Here is a 12,079-nt window from a genome sequence, read left to right as displayed (position 1 = left end):
CCCTGCGTCTTCTGGGTTGTCTTGGTGGCGAAGCGAGGCGGGAGCATCGCAGCAGGGGCTCTGTAACTCAGTGGCCGTTGTGGCTTGTTATTCTAGCTCCCACCGAACTCCCGAAAACCCATTGTGGTTCTGAGCACTTACAGGCTGCGGTGGGCCTAGCGGTCATGCTGATTATCGCCTAAATCGTTCATAAAATCAGCTGCCGTTCAAATATTTCGGTATTATCCCGTTCTTTCCTCCCCACAAAGTTTGTGCTTTTGAACTACGGTGCATTGAGGAAGTTTCAGCTAACTTGAGGCACTTACTGCTGGGCTGTTCAGTTAATTACACTAATGTTGTTAATAATACAGATTAATGTTGCTTGTCTGCATTCCATACTCTTGTTGCATTTTTGGAATATGTTTTCTATTGGAAAGTGGTTTAATGTTCAGAAACTGATTGCAAAGTCTTGTTTTGAGATATGATCCTGAGAGCCCTTTTCTGTGTAAGTGGTCCTGCGTACTGGATTAAGTTTTCATAGTTTTATGTCCTGGATCTGTATTTGAGATTCTGAATTGCGCCCAAAGCTGTAGGATGTGGTGGGAAATCAGTGAGGGAAAAGCAGGTGAGTAGGAGAATAATGAATTAGGAGAATAACCACACACTGCTGTTGAAATACAAGTTTCGTAAGTAAGAAAACAGGGGTTGCTTTTTCTGTTTTCTCTTCCTCTTTCTTGCCTTCCTACTTTGCCCTCTTCAGCTCTTGTTTCAGTGCATTGCTTTGTACTAGTACAGACTTTGCAGGCCAGTTGGTAATCTTAAACACATTGCTTAAGCTTTTTTGTGTGTGTCTGTGTACCTGGCTTTGGGATGGCTGTGCCTAATGGCTACAGGACCAATGTTGTAACTGCAGTGGAAGCGAGTTCTCTATGGTTTGGAAGTTATGTATATGGGTGACTTAAAAATTCACTTTTTTTTTTTTCTCCTTGTTCCAGATGGAAAAGAAGAGTTCATGGTTTCTGGTGTGCATAATAGCAGAGGCTAAGTAGGCATAAAGGAGACTGTAGTGCGGGTGAGAAGTGTCAAGCCCTTTGCAAGGCTTTGCACAGTAAAAAAGAAGACATGAATCCTACAAATGATGATCCGGTGTTTGGGACCATTTTTGACTGGGACTATCTTTTATGGGAAGTTCGTTTGACATTTTTAGCTGCTGGTTTTTTAATCTACCTGGGAGTATTTCTTCTGTCTCACTGGTTGTCTTCATGGATAAGTACCACTTATCGTGCCTTGTATGCAAAGGAGAAGGTGTTTTGGAATATGGCGGTCACACGTGGTGTGTTTGGACTTCAGAGTTGTGTTGCTGGATTATGGGCTTTGCTCATAGATCCTGTTTTTCATGCTGACAAAGTGTATTCACAGCAAAAGTGGAGTTGGTTTAACTGTTTAATAGCTGCTGGATTTTTCTTGCTTGAAAATGTAGCTGTTCACGTGTCCAACATTATTTTTAGAACATTTGATGTGTTCTTGGTAGTTCATCACTTGCTTGCTTTTGGTGGCTTGGCTGGTCTAGTAATTAATGTGAAATCTGGACATTATCTGCCTTTAATGGGAATGTTGCTGGAGATGAGTACTCCCTCAACGTGCATTTCCTGGATGCTTCTAAAGGTAAGAACATGGTAATTTTCAAATTATGTTTGTGAGTTTTTGTATGTAGTGAGTTTTTTTTCTCGCGTGTCCGTTGGTAGTCTGTGTAGTTTGTCTAAATAGCTTTTCAGCAAAACTGCGTTCATCTAACTGATATATATGTTACTGTGATACTTGCTTTTGTTGTGATATTTCTGTAGTCCTCCATATAGGTTTCTGTGTGATGCTGTGTGCATGTGTATAGTGAGATGGTATAGATTCATTCTGAGTTTGGGATGCCGTATGCATGTGGAATATTGTATCTCTACATGGGAAAAAATGCCTGAGAAAGATAGGTATTTGCATTAGTTCTACAGATTCCTCAGTGCCTTATCTTGAAGTAACAATCTCACTTCTGCATACTTTCTGTTCTTGTTTTTCTAGGCTGGCTGTGCTAATACCTTTTTCTGGAAGGCAAACCAGTGGGTGATGATCCACCTGTTTCACTGCCGCATGATTCTTACTTATCACATGTGGTGGGTGTGCATTTTCAATTGGAATTCTGTGGTAGAAAATCTGGGACTTCTTCATTTTATTGTGTTATTCTCGGGATTATTTGCTGTTACTTTAATACTTAACCCATACTGGACATACAAAAAAACTCAGCAACTGCTCAGCCCGACTGACTGGAACTTTGAAACTAAAGCAACGGAAAATGGAAAATTAAATGGCGAAACACATCAGAAGAAGAGGATATAACACTGAAACAGCTGTTTCCTAGTAGGATAGCGGAAGAATACAATGCAAAGTAATTCTTTGCCCATGAACTAGAAGCTTTTGCAAGAAGCTCATTAACACAGTGATTCCTTGCTGGTAGTATTCTGTAGACACCAGAATTATTTAAAAGCGTTGTTTGTGTTTCATATCTGCATACGTGTAAGATCTTCAACCTCTTAATTATGAATTATGCCAACAATTTTGTCAGGTTGGACAGTATTTCATGATTTAGTAGTGACTTGCTCTCTAATGGTATCCTTTGTCCTAATGCTTCAAAGCGTCTTAACAGTTAATTTGTCTATTAAGCTCAACTTGAATCAAGTTTAGCTTAAATCCTATTTCACATATGCGAGAGATACTGATACTGGAAATTATGTTAAGTTGTTTATTAAGATCAATTATGACCCAAGTTAGGTATGCATGGATACCTAGTTCTGTGTGCCATTAAGTCATTCCAAATGGCTTAATCGGTCAGTGGTAGAATGCAGTCATGGATGGGTTTTGGGTAGGGTTTTTTTTGGTTTGTTGTTATTTGGGTTTTTTTTTCTCCCCCTTTTAAGTGCACTTGAGGAAGAGGAAGATAATTGACAGTGAACACTCAAAGTGAGTTGTAGTTTCCAAGGTTGCCCTCAGTTCGTATCCACCACAAACATGCATGTGGCAATGCAGGCATTCGTTATACTGGTGGTCCAGCTAGGTAATCATACTGATCCCTTCTGGACTTGAAATCGGTTAAGTACAAGAGGCAACAATAGAATGTTTGACTATGTTTCATCCTTGAAAAGACTGCTGTGTGATTGGTAAAGTTTGCTTTTTTTTGTAGGTCCCACAGTGCTCGTGCAATTAATTCTACTAGTGCTCCTGTTATAGTTCCTCTTATTTTTGGAAATTGTCTTAGTTATAGAGGGTTTTAGAACTGAGGTGACTCCTCTGTAGAGGAAAGCCCCTATTGCCTCCTTTAGGAGTTCAGTTGTTCTTTTAGTATTTTTATTTTACTTTGAAGAACATACAAAGTGACACTAACAATCCTTTGCGCTTTATCTGCCACACCACTAAATCTTTCCTTGACCTAAGGAATAGGATTGCATTTTAAGTAGAAGGGGCTTGGCAAATTGTGGTGGGTGTTCTGCTGCTTATAGTATTGGTCTGATGGTTCCTGCGTGAAATTTTGGACAGTGGACGACAGTATAAAGATCACAATAGAAGAGAGTGACACCTAGTGGCAGGAGAATGACAAAGATACTAATTAGTTTGGACGCACTGAACTAGTGACATAAAAAGCCTGTCATTTCATACTTTGCATGGTGTGACGTTCTGCTAGGCAGATTTATTTTCCAAAGTAATATGACTTGGCAAAGCCAAGCTGTGAAGAATTTTAGGTCAAGGCAGGTGTCAGAGGCTTTGTGTAGTGATCTGTGTTGAAGCATACTGTTTTAAATATGTAAGGGAAACACTATTTAGTGTAAACAACTCCATTTTATTAATTTTGTGTGTGAATGTCTTTGATTTTGATCTAAGTGAAGGGAGGAAGCCAGTGATTAGCTTGCAATGTTCCCTAATTCACTTTGCATGGGCATAGCATTGAAAGGCTGCTCTGTGAGGGAGAAGAAACTTCTAACTATTAGATCACAGATGTATTGCCAGATCTTCTTGACAATGATGAAGTGGTGAATATCTAAAATTGGCCATTCAAAACTAGGCTGAGAGGTCATAGTAATTTTACACAGCAACACTATCTGTTATCCTGCTGATATTCAGTAGAGAAAATGTAAATTTTATGCTACCTTATTGTTTCTAAGCCGGGTAAAATGAGGTTGTAGTGTTTTGGTGGTATGGCCTGTCTGGATGCCATCCTATAGAAAAAAGGGTTCTCTAAAGCTGAAAATGACGTACCTCTCCTGAGGGGATGTGTGTGAGAGAGAGTAATGTTAAAAGTACTTTAGACGAAAGCAGAGGGGTGAATTCCTTGGAAACAGAACCCAAATATATGATCCAAATGCATATCGTGTAGAATCCAAGCCTCACTTGCAGGAGTTCTTGGGGGGGCAGGTGGAGGAGAAGTTACCGAGTAACAAATTGATGGTGTACTCTGCAGCTTAAAACTTAAAGGTCTGGATTCAGTAAAACAAGGTAATAACTATGAAAATCCCAGCTGCAGAATTCTGAAGAATCCTAGCAGAAAATGGAAGCATCAGAAGAGAAATAAGTTTGGGCCAAGTGTGTAATTCTCACAGTGGCTGCCTAAAGTAAAGGAGATGAAATTTCCATGTGCTAAAATAAAACAATATGGAGGGCTGGGGTTAGTAGAGAATTTGGAACTGATAGAAGAGATTAGGTGTGGTCCAAGCAGACAGGTGGATAGTTATGTTACTGGCACCAGATTTCTGAAGTTTAATATTTTGTATTATTAATTTGTATAATGTTACTAAGTGGATTTTAAATCTTTCATTTAAAGCATTTTTTTAATCACAATAAGGCAGTCTTTTTTGTATGTATCTTAGTGTGAGCTTTTTCACGCAGAGACTGTTATGGCATATCTCAAACTTTTTGCATGTCTTAACTATATAATAATAACTATATAAAATACCTAAGAACACCTGTTAACCTAAACACTGCTAGACCTGATAGAACAAGAGAGCTATGCAATAAAGAAAAGAACAGTACTCAGTTTATTTCTGTTGGTTTGAGGGGTGAGGGGATTTTACAGTCCAGCTAGAAATACAGCAGGACATAAAAATACAGACAACCTTTCTTCTTCATCTTGATGACTGAGAGTTGGAGTTACTGGTTCTGTTACACGGAGCCTCTCTCTTTTATACTCAAGTGTTTTCTTCACTGCCTTTTGGCTGCTCCATTCTAGAGGATTTTCTGTTTTGTGATTGTGGATGACTGTCTCATTGCTCTGAAACAAGACTGAAAAAGTTCTCTAACTGAGGGTTTTGGTGTCTAATTACTCTAATAACTAAGTGCTGCTTTTCAACCCAAAGGTAGACTAGCCATAGTTTGTTTATAAATTTTGCTAATGTGAAACTAATCCCAGTCCTGTTGGGCCTGTCTTATAAGGCCTTATCCGCAGTCCGATGCAGAAAAATTCACAGGGTGTGCTGCTGCTGTGATTTGGAAAACTCTTGCATAATATGTTTTGGGGTGAATTTTTTGTTTGCCTAGGTGACTATTAGAGATTTCATCCTGCTTTCTTGTGGGACAGGCTTATTCAAGGAGTGCTGTTTGTGTCACCCTTCTGGCTGAAGCTTTTTTTTTTTTTTTTTTAAGAAAAGAGGAAAACAAACCCCAAACAAACAACAAACTATTATGGGGGTGGGGGTGTTTGAGGTTTGAGTGGGGTTTTTTTTTGTTTGTTTTGTTTTTTTGTTTTTTTTTTTAAAGAAAAAATGTCTGATATAAGACACCCTGGCCAGGCATCTGGTTCTTACTGTCTTTGTGCAGCGTTCCGAAATGACAGTTGTGTTTGCCTCCATTTGTGTCCTGTCTTATGTTTTTTCCAAAACCTGTCATCATTTCTCTTTCCACCCACCAATTTTTGTGTAAGCTGTACTCTTACTTGAGTGCTGGTCATGATCTTGCAGCAGTCATGTTATCACAGTGATGTCTTTGTCTAATAGTTTTCAGCACGTACTGTTGGGCCCTTCTTCCACTAAATACCCATGTCCAAATCTTTCAGGTTTTTTTGCTTGTTCCTGATAACACTGATTAAATATTGATGTCATGTCTAGTTATAAGACACCTTTCTTAACCTCAGGGAGACTCCCACTTAAAGTGAATTTAGAAGTGTTAAGCAAGTCTGCTCTCGTACAACATAACGTTTGTTGAATGGTACAGTATCTTTGCACCGTGTACATAAATAAAAGTATTTTATTGAATAATTGTCTACTGTGAGTTTCATTTACAGATGAAAATAATGCCTTTTATTTTTACTTGATATTTGTAGCTTAAACAGTTTTTGCAGAGCATGCACTGAAAAGATGACTTGTTTATTTTGAAATATTATGTTAAACTTGACAAAGGTAATGTTGTGTCTGTGGAAATAGCTATACTACTTCTAAACTAATGTCCCTTCACTGACATTTAACATATTAACACGAATATGTTTAGTTACATGACTAAAACACTAGAAGCTGTGCTATATGTAAGTATGTATTAAAACAGTTAAAAAGCAGACTTCAGAAAAGGGGAAATAACCCATCTGGCTTGTGTATTTGAAGTGTGTGGTCTATTTTTGCTTTAGGCTGTAACTGTGAAGACACTTCATTTGGTACCACATGACGCTTCACGGTTTAGTATGAGCCACCTTAATTTAAAAAGAAAAAAACCGACAAAAAACATGTCTCATTGCTAAATAACAAAATACAACTCTAAGCGTTGAACATGTCTTGTGTGGTGCTTTGGAGGAAGTCATGATGCTTTTTAGCATTAGTGAGTTAAAGAAAAATAGTGTCATTAACTGGCATTTTAATTACTCTTATAAGAATGCACTGTGTAAGCAACTGGCTGGCATAAAATTTCGCTAGCTGCCTCTGCAGTGAAGTCCCCAAGATTAATTGAAGCAGAAGTAAGACGTTCATGTGTAAAGCTCTACTAACTGTGGAATGTGTGTGGGTACAGACTGGGATGAGAAGAACAATGCATAATAGTATTTGTATGAATAAAGTAATTCTTTTTTTTTTTTGGTAACTAATCTGTAAAAGGAATTTAAATGTTACGAATGTTTTGCTATTCAGATGTTTTCAATTAATAGGTAAATACATTTTACTTTTCTGGGAAAATGATAAGAACTAAGTATCAGAGCACATTTAGGCTGACAGTGTTATTCAGCAAATAGGATCTTTTGCTCTTGTGTCATGGCATTGGTATTTAAGTTGATAATTTGGAAAAAAAAAAAAGTGGCGGTCATTAATTAAGCAAATTATGCTTGTTGCTCTAGCTGTCAGCCCCTGGATGGGTTTCCAGTGTTAGAAGAGACATTGCATGCTCTGGATCCCATTGACTAATCAGTGTGTTCCACTAGTGGTAGCGTCACAGAGCAGAAATGAGCGTTGTTGCAGCACATTGTGCCTTTCTGTTCTCTCTAAGTAAAGCGGTGCTGAGCGTGGTGGAATGACAAAGGTGATGATGCAGCAAGGATGTAACGGTGTTCCCGGTGGCAGACAGGCCTGGCTTGAAAGGAAAGGAGTGGGGCCTGCTTATGTGTCCAAAAAGAAGATGACACCAAGGAAACTGGCTGTGCAGTTCCTTGCTGCTGTCTCTGTGTGTGTGTTCTGATAAGTCGGCTAGGGGGTCACTTCTGAGTCCTTGGCGATGTGACCTGAGCAGAGAGATAAATTTAATACTAGTTTTATTGGATAAAGGATGAGTTACTTCTGGTCTGAAATACTTATTTCCTCACGTAATTCTCTTTTTAGCTGCCTTTGCTGCTTTGAATGCTTAGTTCACATTAGAGTGCTGTATAAGCTGACACTGTTTCACCAAAGTGTTCCCTGACATTTACTGTAAAGACTTGTGAGGATGTGCAGTTTTACTACTGATAATTGATTGTGGCAGCTCCAGGTGCTCACTCAGCCTGACTTTTATGTTGCTACATAGGTCTGCAACTTCCCTCTCCTGCTTTGCTACTTCTGGTGCCAAAAGCGCTTTACCATGTGGATACCGCATTTTGTCACCAAAAGCTGTGCTCATGGAAGTTTAGGCAGGGGGCTTGCACCGAGCGGGGAGGGGGAATATACCTGCGAAAGGACTAATTTTGTAGAAGGTAGAGGATTGACTTTCCTACATTTCCAGACCATGCAGTTCTGCAGTCAGGATCTTTTAAGAGTAATCAAGGTGGTAACTTACCTTGAAAAACAAAGCCATGCAGGCAGTCTGCAAAAATGCAGAGAAGTGGTTGTGTAGAGCAGTCATGGAGCATCTCACATGGGCCTGATCATCTTGTCTTGTGGGTCATATTCACAGGAAGAAGGTAGATCCTGGAAAGCAGCAGTAGCCTTGCTTATGAGTCGTAGGAAATCAATACGAAAAAACTAGGAGGGTTTGGAATGAGGTAGGTGAGACTGGTTGTTACATTGTACAGTGCTGAAGGTTGTGGTTGGGCATTGAATATGTAGATTGTCTGATGCTTTAGCTTTTCTTTTTTGTTTTTTTCTCTAGTTTTAAGTATCACTGTGACACTTGTTGAGGACAAGTTTGAGGACCTTTTTTAGGTCATCAAATTTCCCAAGCAATGTGCTGCCCAAGGCTGAAGGGGCCTACAGTGTGTTCTAATTCGTAGTAATTTATTCTTGTATTATCATTGCCTTTTTACCTTACATAATTATTTCTTACCCCTTGGAGGCTGTTTTGCATATTCATGAGTACAAATCAAGTGGCTCTTTTATTTTCGTAGCTATCTTAATACTTCTTATTTGCCTCTTTTCCCCCCTTTAATTCCTTTTTCTTAAATGTTGGTGACTGAGAGCTGTACATAGTATTTCATATAAAGTCTTCTCAGAACCTTGTATTACACTAGCAATAGTATTTCATATAAAGTCTTCTCAGTACCTTGTATTACACTAGCATTTCCTTTCCTCCACTGGAAATAGCTCTGCTTCAGCCGAAGGTTGCATTTATCTGTCACGGTTTCACGACCTTAGTGTTTTGGTGGTCCTGCCCTGACAGTGAATTCATGTGAGTTTTTCCCTTCCTCAGCTTCAGACTGAAGCGGAGCCATCCGACCGCAACCAAATAACCAGAAGTAGGCGCTGGAGCAGAGATTCCCCTGCAGCACCTGGAGGAGGGAGCCCGGACAGGAGCAGGTTTATCCTGAAGGACTGCAGCCTGCGGGAAGGACCCACGCTCGAGCTGGGGGGAAGTGTGAGGAGGGATTGCAGAGAGGGGCTGTTATGGACTGACCACAACCCCGGTTCCCCATCCCACTCTGCCCCTTGGCGTGGAGGAGGCAGAGCAGTCGGGAATGAAGAACTGAAGCTGAGCCTGGAAAGAAGAGGGTGGTGGTGGTGTTTTTACTTTTGTCTTTGTTTCTCACCACCCTACTCTTAATTTCAATTGGCAATAAATGACATTTCCCCGAGTTGAGTCTGTTTTGCCTATGACAGTAGCTGCTAAGTGATGTTCCTGTCTTCCTTTTGACCCACGAGCTTTCCATCTTTTCTCCCGTCATCCTGTTGAGGAGAGGGAGGGAGAGAGTGGCTGGGGGGGAGGTTGGCTGCCGGGTGCCAAGGTCAACCCACCACAATACATTATGGCATCATCTGTGCCACCCATAACAATGAGGAGATGACATAACAGAAGGACTCTGGTGCTGAGGAATATTAAAATTTAGGGAAATTAGCACCTAGTCTGCCTGAATTTGCAGTCTGAGAATTTGACTTGCAAAGACAAAGCAGCAGCGGGCATTGTATCAGAACAAGAAAGCACAATGCTTTTATTAAACCAAATGTTATTTTGATGCAATAGTCTCAATTTAAGAAAGCTGTGTGGTCTGCCTTTTCAAAAAATTATTTATATAAGTACAAATAAAAATAAAATTTAAAAAAAGTATCACCATTCAACCTTGTTTGGTAAGGGGAGGAGATCCGTAACTTTACAAGTCTCCAGCATGCGTTTGGCAGATGCTCAAGTTAAGGAAGGCCATTGGATGTTGTCATGGTTTTGGCCAAATGGGCCATCGGGCGAGCGATAGATGCTCCCCCCTACACCTCTTCAAAGAGAGAGGCAGAGGAGGGGGAAAGATCCTGTTTTACCTCAAACCAGTACAAGTGTCCTGGCTTTAGTAGTTTCTGAAGGATTACAGTAAGCAGATGACATACTGTTTTTGTGGGGGACACAGTTTAGAACAACAGGAGAAATAATTTCTCATTTCCAGTGGGTGAAAACTCCCTAAGAGAAAGTGCCAGCGACATCAGCTGGTAAACGGAAGAAACTTAGAAAATCAGGCTTCGCTGGCAAACTTGGTAACCTGAGTTTTAGGTGTCTTGTTCAGATTTCATGCAACTTTTTGGAAAGCAAGCCACGGGAAGGATGTTGTATGTCCTTAGGTGTTGTACGGTTTAAGTCTACACTTAACCAGCCCAATTTCCAGGGAGAGAAAAAAAGGGATCCTTTCTCCACAGTACGGCATCACATGGGGCCAGGACACTGCTCAGTGTCCGTGGTGTCTTTAACACACCCAGCACAGGGACTGGAGCCGATCTATGACCTATGGTATCTTGGAGGCGAGAGGTATCTTTGCTGAAGCCTCAGTAAGCAGCAATGAGAGTAAATTCTGGGGAGATCTCATTGTGCAGGTGCCACCGCTAAAACCAAGTTAAACATCGTTTTCTTAGGACCTGGTCATGGAAAGCATGATGTTAACTCTGGAGACAGCCATTATCTGTACTCTAATTACCGACAACTAACTATGGAGAGATAAATAATGAATTTAGGATTGCAATGATAAGATTATGACTGCTAATAGGATGTTGCCTTAGAAAATAGTAGGAAGAGTGGAAGTTATTTTGGAAGTTAGTTTTGCTTTTTTGTCAGTTGATCTGCTATTGTTGGATTTGTCCAACAAGGTTTCCACAGTGACTTTTTATTGGAATTAAAGAAGGATACTTAAGTGTGGTCACTGGAGTCAAAGAAGTGGTTCTCAAAGATCAAAATGGTTCCAAAAAGGACTACAGAAAGGATTTGAAATTTGTGTCTCTTAATAGCGAAAGGAGAAATTAATGCACATAGATAATGAGTTTGCTGCCAAAAGGAGAAGGATATTGCTAGTAAATGACATTTTCATCATGGAATTGAGCTAGTTGCCCTTAATCTAGATACTCACCCTCAGCAAGTTTGCAGATGACACTGAGCTGAGTGGTGCGGTTGACACACCTGAGGGATGGGATGCCATCCAGAGGGACCTGAACAGACTCGATGACTGGGCCTGTGTGAACCTCATGAGGTTCTACAAGGCGAAGTGCAGGGTCCTGCACCTTGGCTGGGGCAACCCCCAGTATTGATGCAGGCTGGGGGATGAAGCCCCCAGGAGAATAGCCCTGAGGAGAAGGACTTGGGGTTGTTGGTGGATGAGAAGCTCAATGTGACACAGCAATGTGTGCTCGCAGCCTATAAGGGTAACCGTATCCTGGGCTACGTGAAACAAAGTGTGGCCAGCAGGTTGAGGGAAGCGATTCTGCCCCTGTACTCCACTCTGGTGAGACCTCACCTGGAGTACTGCCTCCAGCTTTGGAGTCCTCAGCACAAGAAGGACATGGACCTGTTGGAGCAGGTCCAGAGGAGGCCACAAAGATGATCAGAGGGCTGGAGAACCTCTCTTATGAGGACAGGCTGAGAGAGTTGGGGTTGTTCAGCCTGGAGAAGAGAAGGCTCTGGGGAGACCGTATAGCAGCCTTCTAGTATCTGAAGGGCAACTAGAAGGTGGCTGGGGACGTTTTACAAGGGCATGTAGTGATAGGACGAGGACGAATGGCTTCAATCTGGAAGAGGAGAGATTTAGAATAGATATTAGGAAAAAAAAATTCACTATGGGTGTGGTGACACCCTGGACCAGGTTGCCCAGGGAAGTTGTGGATGCCCCATCCCTGGAGGTGTTCAAGGCCAGGCTGGACGGGGCTTTGAGTAACCTGGTCTAGTGGGAGGTGTCCCTGCCCATGGCAGGGAGGTTGGAACTCGATGATCTTTAAGGTCCCTTCCAACC

At 41.1% G+C, this 12,079-nt stretch overlaps 1 protein-coding gene across 1 annotated transcript; it reads left to right on the top strand.

Moving 5' to 3' along the window:
- Window positions 1-1,101: 1,101 nt before the first annotated feature.
- CLN8 (ceroid-lipofuscinosis, neuronal 8 (epilepsy, progressive with mental retardation)) lies at window positions 1,102-2,361 on the top strand. The gene is given in 4 exon segments (XM_009880527.1): window positions 1,102-1,501; window positions 1,504-1,553; window positions 1,555-1,644; window positions 2,047-2,361. Coding segments are annotated over 4 exon segments (855 nt in total).
- The last annotated feature ends 9,718 nt before the right edge of the window (window positions 2,362-12,079 follow it).

This window comes from Charadrius vociferus, unplaced genomic scaffold (assembly GCF_000708025.1).
Source record: "Charadrius vociferus isolate BGI_N301 unplaced genomic scaffold, ASM70802v2 scaffold123, whole genome shotgun sequence".
Taxonomy (NCBI): Eukaryota; Metazoa; Chordata; class Aves; order Charadriiformes; family Charadriidae; genus Charadrius; species Charadrius vociferus.
The sequence above is the reverse complement of the archived record's forward strand: the minus strand, read 5'-3'. Positions and strand labels throughout refer to the sequence as shown.